Source organism: Lemur catta, chromosome 19 (assembly GCF_020740605.2).
Source record: "Lemur catta isolate mLemCat1 chromosome 19, mLemCat1.pri, whole genome shotgun sequence".
Classification (NCBI taxonomy): Eukaryota; Metazoa; Chordata; class Mammalia; order Primates; family Lemuridae; genus Lemur; species Lemur catta.
In genome coordinates this window covers 17,144,666-17,171,203 of record NC_059146.1, presented here as the reverse complement: position 1 = coordinate 17,171,203, position 26,538 = coordinate 17,144,666, and the positions used below count along the sequence as shown (strand labels likewise).

The 26,538-nt window shown below is 43.9% G+C and overlaps 1 protein-coding gene across 1 annotated transcript in view; it reads right to left on the bottom strand.

The window, feature by feature from the left end:
• SHROOM3 (shroom family member 3) overlaps positions 1–26,538 on the bottom strand; it is a 55,170-nt gene that overhangs the window by 3,363 nt on the left and 25,269 nt on the right. Inside the window, exons 4-8 of the mRNA XM_045532863.1 lie at positions 20,349–20,422; positions 15,737–16,606; positions 14,148–14,651; positions 11,549–11,699; positions 564–836 (exon numbers count right to left, since the gene is read on the bottom strand). Coding sequence (XP_045388819.1) covers positions 564–836; positions 11,549–11,699; positions 14,148–14,651; positions 15,737–16,606; positions 20,349–20,422 — 1,872 coding nt within the window. The remainder of the gene's footprint in view (positions 1–563; positions 837–11,548; positions 11,700–14,147; positions 14,652–15,736; positions 16,607–20,348; positions 20,423–26,538) is intronic.

Here is a 26,538-nt window from a genome sequence, read left to right as displayed (position 1 = left end):
GGCATACACTTACCGGTCTGCTGTGAGGATTCACTGAGACTGTGTACAAAGTGCACAAGCCCAGAGCCTACTCAGGGAGTACTTGCTAAAGCGTGTCCCGAGTGACTGCCACTGAGCTGCCTGTCCCCTTCCTTCCAGTAGGGGAGCAAAGGAGACAGCGCAGGGCTGGGGACGGGGATCACATGCAGATGCCCCGGGGCCTTGAGCTCCTGGTCCTGCTCCTTCCTGATCCACCAGATTTGTTGTCCCTTCTTTGTTTAATGTTACTACCCACCCTGCTTTTGTTTTGGGGGGAAAGAAAAGGAGGATGACAATTAGGAGGAAAGAAACTCTGGCACCTGTGTTCTTACTTTCCCAACTATCCCCTGAGCCTTCAACGTCAGCATCTTCTCTGTTTCTTGGTTATCTATACGTTCTATTCTCTCCTTGCCCCAAAGACACTGTTACAAATCTTTGGGACAAGATTTCCCCAAATCTTCTTGCGAGAAGAGATGTGTCCAGTGGCACGTCTGTGTGTGTGGCGCGGAGGGAGGACTTGCTCGCTGCACCGCTAGGCCACCTACCCGTTCCTCTTTGCTGGCGTCTTCACCCAGGCTGCTAAGGACATTCTCAACGCGGGCCAGGCGCCCCGAGAGGGAGAGCAGCAGGTTTACCACCTTGTCCAAGTCCCCTACGAACATCCTGTACTTGTCCAACTCGTTGGGCTTGCAGAGCTCACTGATCAGGGCCTCCACCTCTTCTCCCAAGGCGTTGTTGAGCTTGATGTCCGTGAGCAGACTCCGCTTCGCTTCCTGGAGGGTCTCGAGCTTGTGGGTGAGGCTTCCAATGAGCTCGGCCTGTGAAGACGGAAGAGAGACAGCAAAGATCAGCCTGCAGCTGTCAACGGCAGGACTCGCTTTTCCCAGCCCCGTCTGTCTTAGGCCTTAAGATCAGCTGAAGGCCCCCTTATTCCACAGGGACTGCCCCCCAACATTAGGCCATAAAACGCTTTCCCTTCCCTCAAGCTGTTCAGTCCTCATGGGCCAACGCCTGATTACACACCACCTCGTACTGTTTTCTACTAATTTTTAAAAGTCTTTTCAAGTCAGGCTCTTATTTGATCCTCACAATACCACGGGTAAGTAGGCAGGTAGGGTAAATATCATTCTTGTTTTATAAATGGAGAAGTCAAGAGGCAGAGGAGTCAAGAGACTTGCCCAGGGTCTCAGAGCTGAGTTGACCATTAACTGTGGCCACCATCTGTAGAGCAACCACACGTGCCGTTGCTATGGAGAAACTCTCCAGTGATGATCTCATCTTGACTGGCCAGCAATCTTGTTGTAGATCCTCTTCTATGCACATACAGTAAGTGAGAAAACTAAGACTTTGAGGTAAAGTGGCCTAAGACATGTGTCCCGCTGGGTGGGGCTGCCTTGAACTGAGGTCAGTCTGATGTTAGGCCCTGCCCCCAACTGTCCTGAATGTTGACACTGAGACCTTCATCAGAAAGTCAGGCCCTTGTTCTTTCTGCCTCACCTGACTCCAGGTATCAGAGCTATGCCATTGGACATGTTAATTACAAATTTCTGTACTTATAAAACAGGGTTACACGAACATCCAATATATTTAACTGAAGGAATGAAGTAAATGTCTTAGTGCTTTCAAATCTGACTCATTTACATTAAGTATCTCCTACTTCTTTTGCATAAGAGAAATTGAACTCTATGGTTTTTATAATTAGCCTTTCATTTTTCTCTTAGCCTAAAGTAGCCAAGTGGAAAAAGGACATAATCTTCGTTGGTTGAAACCTATTTCTTTACCAAGAGAGAAGGTTCCAGCTCAAAAATTGTGTCTGTATATACATACACCAAGTTGTGTGGCTTCAACTAGAAATGTGGTTAAAAATAAAGGTCACAACCTTGGTGTTGGAGGATACCTTTAAAGAAGGAAAAAAACCCCAGGGAAAACACATATTTTTGAATCATAGAATTAAAGGGTATGACAACTCTTTGTACTATTTCTTCAACATCAGCACCAGCATTAAGACAAAAATCACAAGGATATACTGAAATATTTATTTCTCCACGCTCTGCCCATTGTGGAGCTGGACCATCAGAGCTTACTTCAGTGTTAGAGAGGTTCATGATGTCCTTGAAATAACCCAGTTCTGGCTTTAATGCTGACGTTTGGTTGTCTCAATATGCCTAGTCCCAGAGCCTGGGTGGCTAAAACGTTGACGTCTACTGCACCGTCTCATCATGGGTTATAATTTGGCTTTCCTCAAGTTGTTTAGACTAAGTCAACGCGCAAAAGATGATTTTAGTAGTGGAAAAAAACATAGCGTATAGGCATATGAGCCCAGAAAAATGCAGTGGGAGAGAATATTGTTTAATGTTAAGTATTTAATTTCCCTTATCTTCTAAGAAAACTCCATTGTCTTCCAAACAAGCAATTCTGGCTGGCAGCTACAGTATCTGCCTGCAAGATGCCATGCTGGGTGCCTCCAGCAACATGCCTAGCAGAATGTGATCTTCATTGTGATATCGGTTCATATGAAAAGAACAGCAAGGATACTGGAGTGGAAAGCAGAAGGAAGAATAAACGCTGCATGCTGCTACGTTTCCCAACATTCTTGTTGGACCCGATTAAGACAAGTCAGATGTCATTATTTCTGTTTTTCAGCTAGATAAGGAGAGAGACTGACATCTCCATGAAGTCAGCCCAGAGGTTTTTAACCTTGTAGGGTGCATTTCTAGATGTTGCAGGATGATACTTTCGTACACAAAACAAAACATTCTTACCCCTCCAATCTCAGGAAAAGGCCTTTAGCTTATTCAAATTGTTGGCATCCATTTCAACCTCATGTCTTGAGAAGTATAATATCTAGAAAATGCTACTTAAAAACCAAATAGTGGAAAGAAGATGTAATAGCCTCATGTTTTTAAGGAATCCTCACGGCTCTCAGTGGCTGGTACCTTAAGGGACACGTGTGATGCTTATCAGTTTGCAAGGGTAAGTAGTTTGTCCTCACAGTGGCGGGAGAGGGGAGAATTCAGCTCCTTGATCAGCAGGGCTGGGGGCAGCCCCGAGTGCAGTTCAGGGGGTCAGAAGAGCTTGACGCAGCTGAACGGCAGCCCGGGATCGGGCTCAGTCTCACCCACTCGGTCTTTCCTTCCCAGAGACAACAATGCCCAGGTCTCTGTCACAGGAGCATGGTGTGGACTCCAGTCTTCATGGTATAAGGAAGAGCAGAATGAGATGAAAATGTCTAGGCGTGATACAGGGAGGCTTCTGTCGGAGGAACCAGTATACATTTTGAGGCATTTTGACTTTTTTTGTAGTGTGTGCGAGACAGGGTCTTAGTCTGTTGCCTTGGCTAGAGTGCAGTGGCATCATCGTAGCTCACTGCGACCTCGAACTCCTGGGCTCAAGTGATCCTTCATCTCAGCCTCCCAAGGAGCTGGGACTATGGGGCATGTGCCCCCACCCCCAGGCTAATTTTTCTTTTTTTTGTAGAGACAGGGTCTTGCTATGTTGCCCTAGTTGGTCTAGAACTCCCGGCCTCAAGCAATCCTCTCACCTCAGCCTCCCAAAGTGCTGGGATTACAGGCATGAGCCACTGTGCCCAGCCACACTCTCATTTCTGAAAGCTATCTGCTGGGCTATAAGGTGATACCTCATAGCTCACACACATATGCTGCGGTAAATATTACTGAGCGGTCACATCAGTCGCTCTCAGCTGAATGTTACTTATTTGGATGGTATTTGGAATTTTTTTTTTTTTACTCTACCAGGCCCTTAAAAAGAGGTATCTAAGTAATTGAAGGCAACATAGGACAGCTGGCTGTACTAAACAGCCATTTTTTTTTTTAGGCGACTTGCCTGGCAAATAAAAGACACAAACAAACAAAAAAACTACCAATTTCTACCAGCACAATTCACTGGGGGAAGAGGTGTGGGATTTTTTTGTTTTTTAAATAACACTAGTTTCTGAGGAGCTACTTAAGTGGATAAATGTCAATGATTTTTACAAATTAACTTCTCATCTGGCATAAACTGTTGACTCGCCCTGCACGGAGATGCTATTTATAAGGTTCTTTCTCTACACACAGCCGCACGGCCCTTCCCCCGCCCCGCACCCTCTGCATGCAGAAACACCCTGGGCCGGGCCCTTCCTCTCTGCTGCGGCATGAGCACTGAAGCAGGAGTCAGGAGACTGATAGAAAACTCACCATCAGGCAGAATTCTGGACCTTCTGTGTCTTGGTTAACCACAGCAAGAGGATAATAATGCCTGCCTAAAACTAATAATAATGTCTAATTATAGAGCTCTTTGTCTGTGCCAGGTACTATTTCAATGTTTCCCTATTCAGTTACTACTTACAACGTCACAGTGAGATAGGTATTATTACCATTTTACTGATGAGGAAAGTGAGGTAGACAGGTTATTTAACGTGCCCAAGCCCATACAGTTCGTAAGTGGCAGAGCCAGGCTTAAAGGTAGATCCTCTGGCTTCAGGGTTCAGATTTTAAATCACTGTATTAAAACAGCGCATAAGAATGTTATGAGGCGCAAATGAAATAGGCTGGTGCATGCACTTTGGAAACCATGAAACTGTTACACACATTTGCGTCTGTGTGTGGTATCACACGGTCAGGTGACAATGTGAAGAACACAAACCACTCCTTTTATGTAGACACCTCAGGGGAATACGCCACTTCTCCCCGACCGCCCCGCACAAGACTGGGTTGCTGTTGGCACAGAGAGCTTGTGCGGACAGTGTTGCCAACCAGTGTTAATGCAGGACTACTAAGCAAGTGGCTGGGGTTTAGGAATGGAGTGGAATTCAGGCTTCTGCTAGAGAAAGCCGTTTCCACCATGTGGGCTTGGTTGTTTCTTTGTTTGCTTTTACTTGGGAGGACCCGGGCGTTGGCAGCACGTTGCTGCGTTCCTTAGCTGCATTTCGCTGAGACAGACAGCAATTGCGTCAAACCTCCATCCCTTGTTGGGGGACCCGGCTGCTATTTCAAATATTCTGTGGCACATTCTCTGTCAAGAGTGGTTCTGGGGGGAAGGCTTGTGACCAGAAGCATGGTCTCTTGGTTCCAGTTATCTGGGATGTTTGATAACACACCAGAAACAATATTAAATCTCTTCCAATTCAACTAAACTCATCTCCCCTCCCCAGATTGGTCTCCCCACCTTCCTTGTTTGAGTTACAGCATCACCTAGGCCTGGGGCTTGGGAGGCATCCCCAACTCTTCCTCTCTTCCACCTTCTCCATCTAATCTGGCGTTGAGGTTCTGCCCATTTTATTTCTTCATTTTAGTAACTGCTCTTTCACTGCACTGCCCTGAGACCCCCATCCTCACTTTCCTGGATGGCTGTGAGACTACCACCCCAGGACCCTCCTGCCAGAGTGACTTCTCTTAAATGCAAATCTGCCAGGACCCTCTGCCTACTGATAAACCCTGGGGGGCACATGCTCACTATGCCTCTCCCCGACTTGTTACAACCGAAACCCCTGGATTCTGAAGATGTCTCTGGAAAGTTACCCATAGCACTGATTGGGGAGGGCAGTCAACCCTGCAGTGCAACCCATAATGGGGGTTAGATTTCCTGTTTCTTCCTCCTTTCTGTTGTGTTCTACCTCTGACCTGAAGATGACCCCAGTGTGGAGCTGCTCACAGGGTACGCAGCAAAATCTGAGAAAACCCTGCCTTTAAAACCAAAGGACGAGGAAGGGGCCTCTGTGGGCTGGAGTGTGCTGGAAAGCCTGTTCTATTCTTAACAAGAGGGGCTCCGCTGCAGGGCCACACTGCACAGTGGTGGCACTTGCACCCGAAACCCTAAGAGAAAAACCGTTCTTTCTGGTCAGAGAACTGGGGGAAAGGAACCCCCATTGTTTTTTCCCCTCTTTTCCAATGAGGGTGGTCCTGGTCACACAAGGCTGCTCTACCACCACAGGAACCTATCTCTCTAGCCAGAGCACTAGGAAATGGGGTCCCTGGGAGCGTGGGGACAGTAGTGGACAGGATAGCGCTGGGAAAGACACCCGTCACAGGCTCACCTTCAAGCTGCACGTGTGGACCAACTAACCCCTGACAGGGGCACACATGGGACAGACCGGTACGACATGGCAAAGTCTCTGAAAATGGAATTGACATCGGAACTTATCACCTGAGAGTGACACAGAACTTGCGGTCTGAACCTAACTAGGTTGACTGCCTGCTGAAACAAAAACATTATCCCCACTCTTTAGAGGATTTTAACAGGACCCAGAGTCTCACAACATATTATTCAAAATGTTCAATGCAAAATTACCCAATATACAAAGAACCAGTAGCATGATGACCAATTCTCAGGGGAAAAGGCAAATCAAACAACAGGTGCTAACACTGAGATAACCCAGATGCTGGGATTCCCAAAGTCTTTAAAACAGCTTTTATAACCGTGTTCCATGATAAAAGTAAACACTTTTGAAATGAAAAGACAGCCAAATGGAAATTTTAGAACTGAAAACTATAAATTAAAAAGAAATCACTGGCAGGATGAAGATAGGAAAGTCAGTGACCTGGAAGACAGACCAATAGAAATTATCCAATCTGTAGAACTGAAAGGAAACAGATTTTATAAAAAAACAGCTTCAGGGACTTGTGGCGCAACATGAACAGGTTTAGACATATTGTCACTGGAGTCCCAAGGAGAGAGATCAATGCGTGCAAAAATTTGAAGACATAATGACTGAGAACTTCCAGAATTTGATGTAAGAAATACGTTTACAGAATGAAGAAGGGTTAGCAAACCCCAAATAGGATAAACTCAAAGAAAACCAGGCCCATACACGTCATAATCAAAACACTGAAAATTAAAGACGGCAGCCAGGAAGGAAAACACTCGGCACGACAGAGGAACAAATATTTAAATGACTGCACATTTTTCACCAGAAGCCATGGAAGCAAGAAGAAAGTTTTCAGGTACTGAAAGAAAAGAACCGTCAACCCAGAATTCCATATCTACTGGAAATATGTTCTTAGATGAAGAAAACTGAAAGAATCTGTCACCAGCAGACCTATTCTAAAAGAAATACTAAAGGATGTTTCCAGGCCCAGAGGAAGTAAGGCCAGAGGGAGACCTGGAACTTCAGGAATGAAGGAGGAGCAACGGAAGGGGGCAGCTGAGAACCAGAGGGCTCACATGTGATCTCTTGTAGGAAGGCAGTTCCAAGGAACAACAGGTTCTTTTTGTCTTTTGAACTTATTTTTGTAAGTCTCTGAAGCCAGAGTCTTTCGGCCTGCAGATTAGGGAATCATGTGATATGTTTAAGTAGAATTCTCCTTAATAGATACGCCAGGATTTAGCCAAAGAATGGAAGCTGTAATCATTACACTGTCTTTGGTTTTTATGTATGTCAGCAGTTCAGACAATAAAAGTGTTTCCTATTTTAGTAATACTTACTTGAAATATTATTTATCATGTAGGATTAATAGAAAATATTATCAAAGTAGAATTTAAATGCTATTTTCAAATTTTAAAATACTTAGTAAAAACCCAAACTCTAGTTTCCACTGAGTTTCATGCCTAGAAATACATCCTGAGTTATTAATAACTTTAAATATTAGATAAATTATTACTTTGCAGAAGTTGGTAGAAGGCTATATTCTGCCTTGGAACAATCTTGGGGAATGAATATTGACCAAGCATTGTATTTTTAACCATCATTAGAAAAGCTTGTACATCAGGAAGAAAATTACCTTATGCTGAATATTTCAACAGATGCTTTCATTATTATTTAAAGCTCACGTTTTTTGTTTCCAAATCAGATATGTAAAAGGTGAAGCTGTTGAAAATCTATTACACATGTGTAACTAGCAGTTCATTAACGCAAACAAAAAAAATCTCAAAGGATTCTCCACTGCCACATGGTAAAATCCAAACTTCAGCATTTCACTCAGTTATGTGACCTCATGACCTTCTGGCCCCTGTTAATCCTTCCAGCCTCATCTCCCACCATTCATGGCCTGCCTTTGGTATTTTCTAAATTTGGCAACTTTTTATTTAAATATCAAACCACCTGAAGCATCTTTCTTCACTATCCATACATTCTCTCCGCTTTTTCATATTTCTAGCTTTTCTCCCCATGCTTTTTCCCCTTTTCTCCTGTCCTGACTCACTCTGACACATTCTTCAGTACTGAGCTCAGTTTTCCCCTCCTCCAAGAAGCCGTCCCTGACTCTGCCCTCTTGGGTTGGGCACTGCTCCCCTGGGCTCCCCTAGCACATTCCATCTGTCTGTCAGATCCATAACCTTGTACTACAATAATCCATCTCCCTCACCAGTCCAAAAGCTGCAGGAGAGCAGACACTGTCTTATCCGTGTTTGTATTTCCCAAGGCAGAGCAGAGTGGCTGGAACCAAGAAAAGAGTGTTCTGTTTAGGAGCCTGACATCTTACACTTACAAAGCGACTTTAACCCCCAGGCCATGTGCAGCCCTGGAAGAAAGAATCTAAGGAAGCAAGAACCAGAGGAAATTCTAGGCAGCTGCTGAGGCTCTCGTTAACTATATACCCTATTCTCATCTTTCTTTCTCCTTGAAGAGTCAGATAAGCCCTGAGGGCAAACGGGTATTCCTTCTGGTGCTGTGGGCAACACTCTCCAGGGTAAAGAGAGAAAGCAACTGAGCGTTGCTTTTCCTCCTAAGACCCAGAAAACTGATTTAGAGTAACAAAGAGCTGCCTACAAGGCACCTTCTTACTAAACATCTTAACGTGGAAGATACCAGATGCCACCAACATTGGAATATTTATATGACATCACTTTAAACACTTCCCTATTAAGAATAAGATATGACAGTCATGCTGTCTTACACCTTACAGCTTAAAAGGCTTAACATGTTGTAGTTAATTTGACCCCACAACCACCAAGTGAGGAATCATCACTTTCCTTTTATAAAGAGGGTCAAGAAAATTCAAGCTACTTGCTTCACTTTATTCGAGCCCAGTTTTTTGGTTTTTTTTCCCCTGAATTCTCATCCCATGACCTGCCATCCACGTACTAACCATGCCCAACACTGCCTAGCTTCCGAGACAGGCGCTCTGAGGGTGGTATGGCTGTAGACCCTAATCCTGTGATCCTTCCACAGTGGCGCTCTCTTGCTATTTTTCTTCAGTTAAATGATAAAATCCAACTTGGGAGTTTTGTACTTTATAATTCCCTTCAACGAATGTTTACTGAGCACGTGCGAAGTGTCAGGCCCTGGACTATGTGGCTGTGTCCATTGGGGGAGATTTCCTCTCCCTAGAGCCCCTTTCACCCTGGCTGTGAGTGGGCTTTGTCCCCTGTAGCCTGTTACTCCGCAGAAAGGCACTGCAAAAGGCTTGGGCCTCCTCGGTCCTCAAGTCACTAATGTGACTGTCCTCCTCATGCTTTTATTTTAAAATTGGTTTTAATTTCAATCTCTAGCTCTGGTTAGTTAGACCCAGAGAACCTCTGTTTCCGCTCAGTTTCCAGGGCAGCAAAGCTTAGAAGCAGCTGACTCTTAGAAGCAATTTTTAGCAGGCTCTGGGGTCAGACTTAAATTCTGACATTACCATCTATTAACTGTGTGGGCCCAGCACTTATCATTACTTCAGCATAGAATGTGGCAATACAGGCGTCAGAGGAGTTTTGTGCAAATAAAGACAATACAGCACTGTGTAAAAAAACATAGCCCACCCTGGAATGTAACAGACGCGTTATTTCCCATGAGGATGAATTAATCTCCTAGTCCTTCATAGTCTCAGTCTAAAAATACTTTTTGCCACATAATGCTCAGAGTGAAAGGGTGATAATGAAGTGATGGAACAGCAGTTAAAAAATAAGATGGGGAGGGAAAAGCAATGAGCAATTTGCCACACTGCTTCTGTAAAGCAGGTACGTCTACAGCAGAAAACATAACAACAAAAAACTCTACAGTCTGCTCAGTGTAAGATGCCATGGCAACCTGGTCCATGTAATGGTGTATATATAGCTCTCTCTTTGGGATAAATATAGCCAGACCAGGAGCAAAGTGGTCTTATTTACATTTGGAGGACCCATTAAATGGGGCACTCAGCATTGCTGAGGTAGGAATATGGCGGGGCAGGGTGGGAGGGGGTGAGGGGGTGTGCCCACAGTGGCTGCATCAGCATGTTACCTGTGAGCCCACAGAGCAGGAGCCAGAGGGAGAAGACCACTGACGAGGTGCTTCTAGAATCCCTGTCCATTGCTCCCTGCTCCTAGGGTCCCTATCCTGTGGTTTCATCCCAGCAGACAAGCAAGAAGGCTTGGGGCACAGAGAGAATAAAATAGAGGGGCTTGGGACACATACTATAGAATAAATGAAACAGAATCACATTAGAGGCTGGGCACGGTGGCTCACGCCTGTAATCCTAGCACTCTGGGAGGCCGAGGCGGGTGGATTATTTGAGCTCAGGAGTTCGAGACCAGCCTGAGCAAGAGCGAGACCCTGTCTCTACTAAAAATAGAAAGAAATTTATATGGACAACTAAAAATATATAGAAAAAATTAGCCGGGCATGGTGGCACGTGCCTGAAGTCCCAACTACGCGAGAGGCTGAGGCAGAAGGATCCCTTGAGCCCAGGAGTTTGAGGTTGCTGTGAGCTAGGCTGACGCCACAGCACTCTAGCCAGGGCAACAGAGTGAGACTTTGTCTCAAAAAAAAAAAAAAAAAAAAAAAAATCACATTAGAAAGTTTCTCCTGGAGTCAGTGCCACTGAAAAGCACTTACATTCCAGGCTCAGCAAGAAGCAAGCGAGTTTTTGCTTTTGCAGTGTGCTGCCGGGCTGCATGGAGAGCCTGGGCCCAGCACAAGGCAGCCCCTGCAGGGCTGTGGGGAAAGCAGAATGGTGAGAACCTTCCCCTGCAGACGCAGCTGGGCCTCGAGCTCCAGGGTATGTGGGAAGGCGGCGGCAGCATGGGTCATTTTAAAAATGTCTAACATTTGAAATTTCTGTAGGAGTATTAAATGCTAACAACTGAATTCCAATACCTCTCTTCTAAGCTATTCATTTAAGTATGGCAAAGAGAGCTGGGGAATATATAAAGGTTAACATTGCCTTTTCTCAGAAGTGTCATTTGACAATTGGCCTCTTTCCCTAAACAAAGGTTTTAGATTTTCTAGTTTTCATTCTGGCCATGAAACTTGAAATGGCAATTACACAGACCGTTGGTACTGGCCGATCACGTGCTAAGAACAGTGCCAGTGCTGGACTCGGAGGTTGGGACTTGGGTTCTAATCCCAGTTATAAGACTTTTAGGAAATAACTTAATCCCTCTAAGCTTTACTTTTGTCATTTGTGAAAATGGAAACAACAACAGCTTACCTGCCCTGTCTACTCGCAGGAGAGCTGTGAGGAAGTTGGTTAAAGTGCCGTGAAAGTCCAGAGCCTAATCGTGGTTTGGGCAAGTTTTGGTGACGCAACAGGTCCCTTCCCCTCTTGCCTTACGGGGCTGCTAACCCTGCTGGTCACAAGGCCCTTGACCGTCCCTCTGGGGAAAGCAGAACAAGGGCACCCCTTTCTTTATTTACCTTCTTTTCATTGACATCTGCCTGCTCCTCTTCCTCATTCACTTCTGCTGGCATCTCTTTGATCTTGTTCAGAAGTTCAGCCTTGGGCGCAGACACGCTGTAGTAGGCAGGGCAGTTGACCAGCACGCCCACGGCCTCCTTGTCTTCACTCCTGGACCACAGAGAACACAAAGTACAGCCACACACGTCACTGGTCAGAAGCTTCATTTCACTGCAGACGTCCGTCCATTCAGAAATGCGTAAAATTCTGTTTCATTTCTTTCTCAAAAATCAGTATGAATTAGTAAATATTTACTAAAGAGTAATTACTATGTACCGGGCTCGTGAAGCCAGGCAAACACGGGATAGGAAGCCACCAAAGGCAGTACTGGGGTTGGGGTTGTGGCCTTCCAGCTGACTCTGGGTGAGACATGTAACCTCCCTGAGTATTTTTCCTTTTGTGATAAACATGAGAACGATACTGACTCCTTATTTCACAGAAAGGCAATGCACAGCCACGACTCAATCAACGTGAAAGTTATTTTCAAGGTGCTGCACAAATCTCAGGTTTTAGGTTAATTATTTCCTACACTTCCTTGGTTACCCATAATCTTTCTTTTTTTTTTTTTTTTTTGATACAGAGTCTCGCTCTGTTGCCTGGGCTAGAGTGCCGTGGCATCAGCCTAGCTCACAGCAACCTCAAACTCCTGGGCTCAAACGATCCTCCTGCCTCAGCCTCCCGAGTAGCTGGGACTATAGGCATGCGCCACCATGCACGGCTAATTTTTTTTTTCTATGTATATTTTTAGTTGTCCAAATCATTTCTATTTTTTTTTTTTTTTTTTTTTTTAGTAGAGACGGAGTCTCCCTCTTGCTCAGGCTGGTCTTGAACTCCTGACCTTGAGTGATCCTCCCACCTCAGCCTCTCAGAGTACTAGGATTACAGGTGTGAGCCACCACGCCCGGCCCCCATACTCTTTCTGATGCCTACTATATTGTTGCTTGGACACTTACCAATTTTCCTTCTCAAGTGAGCCTGATACACCGTATAAGCCTGGGAAACCTAGAGTTTGCTGGTCCACAGTGAACACAGGATGTAAAATCTACTCATTGATTATACCACAGGGGGTTTTCAAGACCAGAAAAAAAACTACGAATTAAGAAACCTGGTATCTAATGTTCTCTGTTTTACTGTAATCACGTTGCATTTCAGACTATAGTTCAGATGCTGCCCACTGAATAAATGACTCTCTGGGAGTAAGTTGATTCTCTTGGAGAGGAATTAACTTTTTGATCATGCGATACTATTTAATATTTAGCCCCTCATTTTACTATGGAATAAAGAACGACAAAAAATTGTTTCCAATTTCCTGCTTGATGACTATCCCTCTAAATAACATAACTACATTTAATCCAGCAAATTAAAAAATATGAAAAAGGTCTGATATATGTTGTTTTGTTTTAGTTTTCAGATACATCCATTGCATTACAAATAGGCTTGTTGGGCATCTCACCCTTACAATGGCTATTGGTTGACAGTCTCACATACAGCAGGACAATGCTTATTTTCACCAGAAGATGGCACATGCCCCCCTTTTGAAGTCCTCAGGAAGGTCTTTGCTGCAAAAGCTATGTGACCGGTGTGCTTTTTTTTTTTTTTTGAGATGGAGTCTCCCTCTGTCCCCCTGGCTAGAGTGCAGTGGCATCATCGTATCTCACTGGAACCTCAAACTCCTGGGTTCAAGTGATCCTCCTGCCTCCGCCTCCCAAAGAACTGGGACTACAGGCGTGTATAAACACACCCGGCTAATTTTTCTATTTTTAGTAGAGATGGGATCTCACTCTTGCCCAGGCAGGTCTAGAATAACTGACTCAAGTGATCCTCCCGCCTTGGCCTCCCAGAGTGCTGGGATTACAGGCGGGAGAAACTGCGCCCGGGGGCATTTCACTTCTAAATGGACTAAGAACATATATCCTCGATGGTAATGCTAGGAAATGCTTTTCTAAGGAAAACCACTAAACCACTTTGGTCTTTCTACAGCAAGTGGTCAGAGGATGTAATGAGCACGGTACAACCACCCACGTAAACTGACTGGCACACCCAAAGCAGCTCATCTCTGGGGCCCCTGTGGCACCTGGTGGATTGCCTCATACACTGCCGGTGCTCAGTGTTTGACAAACACATGACCCTGGATAAGTCACTTCACCTCAATTTGTCTGTTTCCCAAATCTGAAAAAGGGGATGGGCACCATGATGAATTAGAGTTCTGACAGCATAACAAATAGCTTGTAAATAGTGCATAGCTCTTTCCTCTCTCTCCTCCACCAACATAAAACGTGGTGTTCCTGTGAGTAATTTAGGTGGGATCAGTTGGAAATTTCTAAAATGCAAGCCCAAATTAGGATGAAACGTTCTGTTTTTATTTAGTCTGGAAGCCACTGACTGCTCAGTCCCAGTCTGTCAATCCACATAGTTTTCATTGAATATGAAAAAGAAAATAAAAACCACTCTCCATCTTTCCCATAGTCATCCTTTAAGGAACTACCAGCCGAGCCTGGTCATCACCCCATGGACGGAGCTAAACTGTAAGGCTCTTTGGGGACATGACCAGGGACTCACCTCTTGCCCTCACAGCCTGGGAAGCTGACAGTTCTTGGCACGGCCTTCTTCTTCACGCTGTTTTCCCTCAGCAAGTTACTATCTCGGGGAAACAAACCTTCCATGAGGTCCATAGTCGTCTTCATTCTGGAGTCTGGATCCAAAATGTCTGCCAGAGATTTGTCCTGGTGGACAATTTCCTTGGCCAGAGCCTCCGTTCTGATATCTTCTGAACTCTTCTGAGGATCAGAACTGACGTTCTTTTCGAAACCCTGAGTTCCACCAACTGGATCATAGCTGAGGTTTTGAGTTCGGACGGAAGCTGGCTGCCCTGGGCTTGGCTGCTTGCCAAGGGACCCGGCAAGTTGAGGTTGAACACCCATGACGGAGGGTGGGTTGGACTCGCTGGCCTCTGAACCCTTGACAGAAGACTGGGGTCTGGAAGCCAGTATCTGACTCCCTTCCAAATGGGCTGCAGGCATGTGCCTTTCCCTTGCAATTGTCACCTTGGAAAATTTGCTGGGGCTGCTAGGGACACAAAAACACAGAGAAAGTGGTAAGAAGAGAGTCAAGAGAAGGGTGACAATGAGAGAGGGTGGCGGAAGACTGAGGGAGAAGCTTCCCAAAGGGCGAGGCAGTCATTTCTGAGGTTAGTATCCCCTCTAAACTGCAGCATTCTACAGCTCAGCCTTCCCCTGAGCCCAGGAGCTGGTCCCAGGGAGGTTGTCATCTCCTAAGGAAGATGGAACCATAGGGACTCAGTTTTGGTGAAGACTGCTGTTAAATCCCAGAGTTTTCTGAAAGGTCTAGGTGAACAGAGGCTAGTGGTAGTCAGTCACTCTTTCGGTGTTTAGAGAAAGCCACTCTAAAGGTGGTATCAGACAACGTGTTTTGGTGTTGTGTGAGATCACTTGTCCTGGGGGCTATGTGTTGGGAAAGGCTTCTTCCTCATTCTTCTGGCTTCCCAGAAGAGGTTTCCCCTAAACATTCCTGACCTTTAGTCTACTCTTTATTCCGCCCTGCGAACATGGAGGGACTTTGGAAAGAGAAGCTGACCATTCACAGCCCAACCTCCGAGAGTGAGGCTGCCTTGAGGCTGTGTGTCTGTGTCCAGCGTGGCCTGTGACTAGGTACGTAAACCCGTTTAATTTGGGGTTCACTATCAGGAGACCTGATACTTAGGTTCAGATAAAAGCCATAGTCTTTGATATCAGCTCTATCCATAATAGAAGTGATATTTTTGTCTTCTATATGCCTTCCTCTTTTGCCTTTTTTCTTAACTGATTCAGAACTTGAACAAGGAAGAGGGATTTATTTGGACCCCTTGAACCAATTGTGTCCAGAGAAGTGAAACGTGCCCCTTGGTTCTGGCTTTCATGATCGCTACCCTACTCCTTGGTACCCACTCAGCACTAGTATAACAACCTCCCCAGGCAAACAAACAAACAAACGAGCAGTTTCATGAGCTCAGCTTGTATAAACATCTCCGTACCAGGGCTCTCTGGGGCCAACAGAAGCAAGACCCGGGCCACCTGGAACAGCCAACGTCCTGCTAGTGAGGGGAGCCCCTTCCCCTCGGATAGGGGCTGTGGCTGGAGCCGCTCACTCACCCCGCAAGCTGTGCCTCCTGGCCCTCAAGGTCCAGCTGCGCCTCACGCAGAGCCAGGGCAGGGGGTGGAGGAAAGCCATCCCAGCCACCCACCGGGCTTTCTTGGCTCAGTGGAGGAGGTGGAGGTGGCGGAAGAGCTTCAAACGTGGGGCTGGAGGTGGCTGTGGGGTGCAAGTCCTTCACAAACACTTCGTCATCGTAGTCCTCCCGAGGTGGTGGGGAGTCCGGCAGGACCGACTCAGATATTCGCAGGGAGATCCTCCCTGGAGTGCTTGGGGCCCCAAGAGGTGTGTCTGGGTCAGAAGTCCTGCATGCACTTGGAGGTCTCTGCTGCTTTCTACGGTGCTTCAGATTTGCAAACTCGGGTGACGAGGATTCCTCGGGAAGGCTGTCCTCTCTGACATCGTGGGCCCACGTCACCTGGGGAGGAGGGGGTGGCCGCTGAGGCAGCCAGAGCCTCTTGCTCCCTCCCTCTTCTGTCCCACGCTCGGGGCCGCTGACCTCACAGTCTCCTGCACTGGGGGGCTGGGTCAGGGTGTGACCATTGCTTCTGTGGGTCCCTGCAGGAGGCTGTCGCCCCGCCTGACCGTCCCTCCCGGCTTGATCCGTGGTGGCCTGTGAAGAGTAGCTGGTGGGAGCAGGTGAAGGCAGAAGGGAGCCAAGTGGCGTCAGTGGCACAGCCCTGGAGTCTGCGAGATGCCCCTGCATTCCTGCCGGCAGCGGCCTGGAGCAGGGCGTCCTGCTGGCTTGCCTCTGATGGTCCAGGGTTCCAGAACATTCATTAGGAACTGAGGATCCACCCCAGCGTGGGGTAGGATGGTGTGGGAGCAACGGCATCTCTTCTCTGCCTCTCTCTGAACAACTGAGTGACCTGCAGCAGGACAGACACGAGGGTTACAGCTCTGAAGAAGGGCAGGCAGTGAGCCCAAGGTTCATACACAGATGAGAAAAGCATTTAAGGGGAAGAAGGACCCTCCTCCCCACCTGCCAAGGCTGCACACCGTTTTCCCCGGCTGCTCATAGAAGAACCAAGTTAAAGCACTAGACGGGCATAGCTCCTACAGGAAAATGTCACATGCAATGCCTGGGGTCACAGGCATTTCCTCTTCCTACCCATCTGGCACTGTCCCACCTCCCGCACACACCAGGCACACAAGGCAGCTTCTGAGGACAGGCGTCAGGATGTAAAAGGAAACAACAGTCCATTTCTCCAGCCCCTTTTAGGGCAACTTCAGGGAAATAGCTCCTGGCTCTGGGGAAAAAGAACTGCCTCGTTCTCTCCCAGCGTGATCCCACGGGGAGGTCTGTTTGGAAAGCATCTGCACGGGCTGCTGAATTTGAAGGTTTTATTTACAACCTTCTCTTAGTCTCCCAGTGTTTTCATTTCATGAGTTGAAAAATAAAAAGGAGGGGAGAGTCTCGCCTAAGGAGCTAATAAGCAGTTAACTGGAGAAAGAGCTTGGCAATAATAAGCAAACACGGTACACGGCTATTTAAACAACGTCCTCTATGCGCCACGGAAATACCCAACAATTCGCAATACTTTGGTCATTGGTTCTGAAGGAAAAAGAGGAGAACCTGCCAGAGAAAACAGTCTGCGGCGCTGCCTGCCCTGCAAGAGTTAACGTGAGGATGGAACCATCGCCAGCAAACCCCTGCCTGGCCACGGGAGGGAATCTGGAGAGCAGATGGCAGTTTTCATTTCACAGATCCGACTCCTCTGCGGGAGCTGTGACTCAGTCCCATGTCAGAGCAACATGCAGGGCCTGCCACAAAACCACCTGAGTGCCAGGCAAGCACAGGGCAGCATACGGCAAAGAACCAAATCAGCTCTTCTCGCGCCTTTGTTTTTCCTTTATTACAGACGCAGAGCATTGAACAAAGGGCCCATCTCTCTCTCTCTGGTTCGGCCTCTCCCTCCCATCATTTAGACACCGTTTCTCGTCCAGAACATCTCCAGACCTGTGCGCTTCTGGGAGGCTTCCCCCCGTGGGGATATCAGAGACCCAGAGGCAGAAGGTTCTCTGGGGGTGCTCCTCACTTGCCTTATTCATTCTCATGTCCCCCGCACCTAGCAGGACCCTCTCAGTAAATGTCTGTTGAACAAACGATGTTTCTTCTGCTCGGCTGCTCTTCAGACTGTAGGGCATGAACTACTTTTTTTTTTTTTTTTCAAAATTTTTATGGGGGTACAAACATTTGGGTTACATCTGTTGCATTTGCACCGCTCAAGTCAGAGCTACAAGCAGGGCACGAACTACTTTTAAACTCAGCATCCTCTAACTGGAGCTGGAGCCAACTGGAATCTGATGTTTTAATGATTGATTTGGATGCCTTTATTATTATACTTGTCTCTTGAGGCTTTTAAAAAAAGGGGACAACATCACTAAAACGTACAGTAAAATAACACGTATCCTTTAAAGATCCAGCCCAATAAACTTTGATATGATGTTTTTAGTTTATGTTTGATCTTAGTTTATGTGAACCATACTAAAGTTGTATATTTCTTGAAGATCGTATTTGAGCTGAATGCTTCATTTGATTGAGAATGCTTCTCCATGGTGATTGTTTTGTGTTTTTCAGTAACAAAGTTTAGGATAAGAAAAAGATTTTGTTCAAGTCCTTTTTATAATAGGGTGTGAGAAGCTCACATAGTCTGCTGATAAGTATCCAGGAATCCTAATATTCAAAAATGGATTTTGAGAGCAATTAGTCTCACCTTGTAAAAAAAAAAAAAAAACGCAACATAAAATTTTATCTTAACCATTTTTAATTGTACATTTCGGTAGTGTTAAGTATGTTCACACTGCTGTGAAACAGATCTCCAGAACTTTACACCTTGCAAATCTGAAACTCCGTACCCATAAACAGCTCCTGCTTTCCCCTTCCTCTCACCCCGTGGTAGTCACCATTTCTCTCTGTGAATCTGAGTACTCTAAGTACCTCATGTAAGTGGAATCCTAGAGGATATGTCTTCTTGTGACTTGCTTATCTCACTTGGCATAATGTCTTATTGTAGCACGTGACAGTTTTCTTCCTTTTTAAGGCTGAATGTATGTATATACATTTGTTTATCCATTCATCTGTCAATGGACATCTGGGTTGTTTCTACCTGTTGGCTAGTCAGTGCTGCTATAAACATTGGTGTGCAAATATCTCTTCAAGGCCCTGCTTTCGACTCTTTTGGATACAGTCTCAGAAGTGGCATTGCTGGATCACATGGTAGTTCTGTTTTTAAGATTTTGAGGAACCTCCATGCTGTTTTCCATACAGTTGCACCATTTTACATTCCCACTAATAGTGCACAAGGGTTCCAAGTTTACTACATCCTTGTCAACACTGTTATTTTCTGGGTTTTGGGTTTTTTTTTTTTTTTATAGTAGCCATCCTAAGGGGTATGAAGTGACATTTGATTGTGGTTTTGATTTGCTTTTCTCTGATGACTAGTGATGTTGACCATCTTTTCATATGCTTGTTGGCCATTTGTCTACCATCTTTAGAGAAACGTCTATTCAAGTCCTTTGCCCATGTATCAACAGGGTTACTTGATTTTTTTGTGGTTTAGTCCCACCTCTAACTTGAGAACAATTGTCTCTTAGTGGTGCTCTAGTTCACTGTTAGTTTTCCCTTGTCTCTAGCTTTTAATTAACGCACCCAAACTAACCAAAGTCCTCAGCCTCACCTTGAATACTTTCTTCCCTTTTACCACAGCTACAGGAGCAAGAGCACATAACCATGGAAGGCTACTCTTGGCTGTAAAGTAGGTAACTTAATATCCACTTCCTGACCATGCTGGCTGCTTCTCTGTGACAGTATTAGATTGAGTTACTAAGAAGGTGAATGTAGAAAGAGAAACAATGATTGAATGAAATATAAGAAAAATTAAGGAACTGGCTTGAAAAAGCATGGAAAGTAGTAGGGAGGGCTTAAGTATATTATCATTAGTCATAACAGATTATGGTAGATAGCTCTACCATATGATGTGGCATTAAAATGGACATACACGGAATGTGGTTCAAGGATAACTTTGTTTGGAAATTTCTACTCATTAACCCCCATGTTTGTCCATTACATTTTCCACTTAGGAGATATATTTTCATAGCAAATTTTTAAATGACTTTCCTGCTACTTTCTATTCCTATGTACATAAAATTATGATTTTGAACTTTATTTTTCAACTCAGATGCTTCCTGTGAGTTTGTCTTGCTTTGTGACGCTGTCGATGAAATGCCCTAGCACTTCAGTCACCAGACTTGATCCTCTGCACACAGAACTGGAAGAGATCAGCCACGCAGAGGGGCTCCGGGTGAAAGCCACAGGACATGCTGAGAAGAGCATCTCTAGTAATCATTCTGATGTCAAACTTGTTAGAACTCAACCATTTACTCAATAGCACACATTCAAAACCTATTTTGAACAAGTATCATTCTTAGAGAAAAGTCATGTACAAATAAATAAAAAAAAAAGCTCTCCATGGCCTACGCCAATCAAAAAGGCACATGACAATATACAACATCGCAACATAACATTTTGATTTCTTATAGAAAGGAACAGAAGTAACTTAACTCTAGCAGCATTTATAGGCAGAGGACATCGTAAATACACATACATACCTAGATCCAGGGCCAGCCAAATAACATGGATCCTTCATAAGACCAAAGCCATTGTCTTCCCCAAAAAGCACATCCTTGAAACACAAGAAAGGCACAGCATTGTTACCAACAAACAGGTGTTTAAATTTACCAAGGGGGTGGAGGTTAAAGGGAGAAGCAACACTTATTTACTGGCGACCTACTATTGTCAGGCACCATGGTGGCAATCTTACGTAACCCCACTGAGTGGATAAGGAGATAGGCCCAAGGTCAAAAAGGAAAGTGGCAGAGTCAGAATTTGAACTTCAGTCTGTCTTATCAGCTGCCTCCCCTAACAAGGATGTTTCCTAAGTCTCATGACAGTTATCTTCAGAGTTCAAAACCGATGCTATACTTGAAATATGATAACAACAGTGAATTCAATGGGCCAAGCTTTTGAAATAGCAATAGGGAAATACGGGAGATGACAGGAGAAGGATAGTTGATTGAATTTCTCAAATGTTCTAATTAGATAAAATATGAATCTGGTTTGTAATCAGGTTGCAATAAATTCTCTCTGGGAAAAATTTCACCCACATGTGGTAATAACTCTGGGGACTTTTCATTAGTAGTCTTTCATTTTGTTTCAATATGGGTAAATACTGGTGTCCTGAAAGGGTCATAGGTCAGTTTTTTTGTTTAACACAACGTCTAAAAATTTTCTTTCTTTTTTTAATGGGGAAGGAGTCTCTCACTATGTTGCCCAGTCTGACTGGCCTTAAGTGATCCTTGACCTCAGTTTCCCAAGTAGTAGACTACAGGCATGTGCCACCGACCCTGGCTTATAGGTCAGTTTTTGATGGTATAATCTGGCCCATGTGATCACGTCCATGAGGAAAATGATGATGTTGCTACTGATGATAATATATTCAACTCTCAGTTATTTATGATAATATAAGTAGAAAACAAGAATTAAATCCATATGTAATCCCTAAACTTAGTTTCAGTAATTTACTTCACCATTTACCCTGTCCAAAGGGCAACTTTCATTCCCTCATTTTTTATATGTTTTGGCCCATCAGTGGTAGACGTGCTAATAAGCAACAGAGAGAGTGAAAGGTGGTCGCAGGCAGAAGAAACAAACACCTGGACATAATGAATAACTGCAGCTGCCCCTTATTGGTATTCACTGTGTGCCAGACACCTTGCAACCCACAAATTATGTGCCTGGAACATTAGGCATTTGACATTTCTTTTGTAATTTAATCTTTGTAACAATGAGGGGGGGGTTATGTAACTGCAGCTTAGTGAGGTTACATGTCTTGTCCACAGTTAAGTAAGCGGAGAAGGTAAAATTAAAGCCCTGATCTCTTCAAAGCCTAAGATCTTTCCATGGAATCTTAATAAGCTGAATGGTAGCTGGGCTGGATGCAATCAGACTTGAATGGCTAGAGAAAAATGAGTTCCATGTGTTCTGATTTACACAAATATCACTGTAGGGAATGGGAATTCCTGTTCTCCACGAAACCTTATGGGTTCTTTTAAAGTCTTTCTCCACTACCTTTCCCTCTGTTGACATGAATGTGCCACTTTGCCAATAATTAATTAGAAAAGCCTATGCCCTGTTTGAGCTCCTAACACAGTCAAGTATAAATATACTTCACATTCTATTACATCCTTTGCATTTCAGTTTGAGAATGAATCTAACTTCTAATATTCACATGATTTAGCCCCAGAAATGTCAAGCTTAAATTGATATTTATGTGTGTGTGAATAAAATAAAGGAAATTAGATCCAGTAATAAACTACTGAGAGAATTCTCTAAATCTCCTGTCAATCAAAATTCCATTTGGACAGAAGGAAAATAACTTTCCAACCTGGAAGCCCAAGGAAGATAAATTCCTGTTGTATTTTCTTGCTTTAATATGGGCATATATCCAACTGTCAAAGACTTTCTATACACTGGTAAAAAGTTAAAGTACTTATGGCAATATAGGAAAAACAGTGGCTATGGGAGAAATACTAGGCATAGAATTATGCTAACTTTTTAAATGTCTTATTTGCTTTTGTTAATTATCTCAAAACCAACTTAAAACACCAGTTTTAGCATAGTTAATACCTTAAACCTAAAAACCTATTGAATCCCAATCCTCACTCTTATTTTGGGTTCAAGTTAGATATCCTAATATCTCTGTGACTGATGAAATATGAAGACAACAATATGCATCTAACTTTAGAATATTAGTTTCAAGTATCTACTAAAATTAGAAATTCTATAAAAAATCTTATGTGATTCAAATGTAAATACAGCCATGTGTCGCTTAGCAGGGATGCATTCTATGAAATCTGTTGTTGTGTTGTTCTTTAGGGGTGATTTTATCCTTGTGTGAAAATCACGGAGTGCACTTACACAGACCTAGATGCTATAGCCTACTGCACACCTAGGCTATGTGATACAGCCTATTGCTCCTAGGCTACAAATTTGTACAGCACGTTACTACTGTACTGAATACTGTAAGCAATTATAACACAATGGTAAGTATTTGTGTGTCTAAACATAGAAAGAGTATAGTAAAAATAGGGTATTCTAATCTTATGGGACCAACATTATATATGTGGTCCATCTTTGACTGTTATGTGGCATGACTAAAAGAGTAATTGATAAATGAAATCAGTTTATTGGCTGGTATTTTCAGATATAAGATGTTTAACTTTTGCCTCCCTCTCCCCACCCCAGCCTCTTTTTATTCAAGGAGAGAGCATGGCATAGTGACTTAAAGACTCTGGAGCCAGACAGTATGGGGTCAAAACATCATTCCCTATTGGCTTGGGCAAATTTCATACCCTCTCTGTACTTCATATCCCTCTTCTGTAACATGGACATAATAGTAGTATCTACCTCATTGCATAGATGTGAGGACTGATTTTATATGTATAAAACACTCAGTATAATGACTGGCCCATAATAAAAATTCGATTATGATTAGCTGTTTGTAACTTCACATTTTGTAGAACATCGATTCTGTTACTTTCACCTAAGCTTGAATGAGTTGCTTGTGGAGAGGTGCTAAAAAGGATTTACAAACTGCATCCCACAGAATTAAGCCTATATCCAATATCGTGGTTCTGTGCATTGAGCAATTTCCTCATCAATAATGTTTGTCACACCATTGCAAAATGAAAGTCCCTTAAAATACAGTGGAAACCAGAGAAGCCTCTAACTTAGCATCTGGAAAAAAAAAAAAATCACTATCAGGAATCTTATTTCTCCAAAGGGTTTCTTATAGGCTCTGCTATAGTTTAGATTTATGCAATGAACAGGTGTAAATTTCTGTCTCTAAGGCAGAAATGTTTGGATATTTTTCCACAGCTCTGCAAGACCCACCTGCTTTTAAAAGGTTATGTTTTTTAAGGTCTCACAGCAAGTAAGTGGAAACGGGCAAGAGTCTGATGTGCACTTAAGCTCCATCACTAATATGTATTTGTTCTGCAATGAAAATGAATTAAAGGAGAAAAAATGGGAGGCTGCATGTTTCAGAGAGGATCTCAGGCTGGCTAAGGAGAGGCTCTGTCCTGCCAAATATCTGAGCAGGTCTCAGGCTACAAGTGGTTCGAAATGGCCGCCCTCTGCAGTCATCATGTCAGGCCAGAGAAGGATCAGCTGTCATACACAGAGGAACTGATTTCCATAATGACCCTGTTTTTAGAAGCAGAAAAGTGTCCTCACTAATGGAATTTTGAAAAGGAGCTAACTCCTTATAAAAAAAAAAACCTGTAAAATCCTGCTTTCTCAGCATGTGAATGGCAGAAGCAAGAAACATTTGTTGGAAATGTCAACAACTAAGCCAGGAGCAGAAACAGACTCCACATTTTGGTTTTAACTCAGGCAGACAGTCTCCATGATGTTACTTAACTTCTTGGAATTTTCTAAAGCAAGGATGAGAAAAACTTCTTTATTAATAAACCTTCGCAAAAGCTTAATGATAGAGTTCCTGGAATTTATTCAAATAAGAAAAAAGAGAATATAATGTTTGGAAATAATAACCTATTGTTATTGTTATGTGATGAGATTAACTTTGTTTTTAACTAGTTTTAACTACAAATAAGGTAGATGACAAGAGGATGCAAGACCTTGCCGTGGGCCACTTCTCTAGTCAGATAAGGTCTGGTGGCTGGGCGGGGAAGGAAGCTCAAGCACACTGACAGTATAGGGGATGATGGCCTATTTTCAGAATCTGTCGGACCAAAGCAACACAAAAGAAGTATTTCATTTTGAAATATTTCCCCCTTTGGCTTCATATTCCCCCAATTAAATAATATTTAAATGTGGCATTCCTTTTATGAAAAGCGTGCCTAAGTACTATTCTGTATTCAGTTGTTTTCCTAAAATGTTTTCCAAATAATATAAAGTAATTGGGATTTGAAAGAATTGCTTCACTTCTTTACAACACTAATGTTTTAGCTCTATTTCCCAATTAAACAGGCTTGAAAAATATTTGGGAAAGGCAAAATAACATTCATAGCCATCCAACCAATTCCCTAAGACAAAGTAACAACATCTAATACAGAATAAAATAGATGATTTGGTTTTCACCTAAGCATTTCTTTTTTTTTTTTTTTTTTTTGAGACAGAGTCTCGCTCTGTTGCCCCAGCTAGAGTGAGTGCTGTGGCATCAGCCTAGCTCACAGCAACCTCAAACTCCTGGGCCTAAGGCGATCCTACTGCCTCAGCCTCCCGAGTAGCTGGGACTACAGGCATGCGCCACCATGTCCGGCTGATTTTTTCTATATATATTTTTAGTTGGCCAGATAATTTTGTTTCTCTTTTTAGTAGAGACGGGGTCTTGCTCCTGCTCAGGCTGGTCTCGAACTCCTGACCTGGAGCGATCCACCCACCTCGGCCTCCCAGAGTGCTAGGATTACAGGCGTGAGCCACCACGCTCGGCCTCACCTAAGCATTTCTATTTTCTTTAGAATACAGGGAGAGAAATGAAGAAATCAGATTGCTATGTGGTAAGCTACTGAAGTCCATCAAGCTAGCTGAAATTGTGCATTACATATATGGATTTTAAATGAGTTTTAGTGGTAGGAGAAGGATTAGGAATTAGCTCTGTTCTTTATTCCGAAGGGAGGGAAATGGCTACTGAAGCCTTATGGAGAAATGCCTCTAGATTGTGTGTGTGTGTGTGTGCGTGTGTTTATACCAGGGAGAAAACATTGCTGGACAATTCTAAACAGAAAACATCTGGGAGGGTGCAGTGTTTTCTCTCAGAAGGCTGTGTCTGTGTTTCAAAGACAATGCAGCAAACTTCTCAGCCAGTAGCTGCTTAATCTATGTCTGAACTGGTTTCCTCTGATCAACGCCTCCTCCCACACCCACCCCAATCCCCTGTCATCTGGTCCTTGCTTTACAGCCTGGCCCAAATCCCATTTCCTTCAAGAGAAGCTCACCCTCAAGATCACTCACCTCCTATAGCACGTTACATATCACCATCCCCCAAAACATTCACTAGTCATGCTAGTTATATATAAATTCATGTTCTTTGCTTAATTGTGAACCCCAGAAAGGGATGAACCATGCTTTCTTCCTTTTAATCCTGTAATGCAGTGTTTTTCATACAACATATGTGCTACAAATGCTTGCTGAATGGCTGACTTCCTTGGACAGGAAGATGGCAGAATCTGAGAAGGGGCAATGGAGGGGTGTTCTTTCTCCCCTGTGCTAAAACAGATGTGAATTCCTAAGGTCTTCTCAGGTGAGAAGGGAACCATGAGGCAGGCCACTGATCTCCAGTGGAAGTGGAGCTTGAGGACAGGCTAAGAATTTGTTAGGGAAATTAACAGACTCCTAGCAGAATGCTCAGCTTCTATTTCTAGCTCTGCTTGAAATTTCCCATGAAAAGCACTTCATAATCTTTGCATAGTTTGGTACCTGTATTAGAAAATCCTTTTATGTGAGATTCTGAAAGTCTCTGATTTTCCTACCTCACTAGGATAGTGTCCAGAAAGAGCTCAGATGGGAGTCAGAGAGACACAGGTTTGATTTGATTATAATAAATTCTACTACATAGGGTTATTGTGGGGATTAAATGAAATAATAAATGTAAAGCATACTTAGCTAAGGGCCAGGAACTCAATAACCAATGACCACCAATGTCATTCATTCTAGTTATTTTGTAGATGCAAAGTCCAATAGAAACAGAGAGGATGCAAAACTAAAATCTTTAAAATA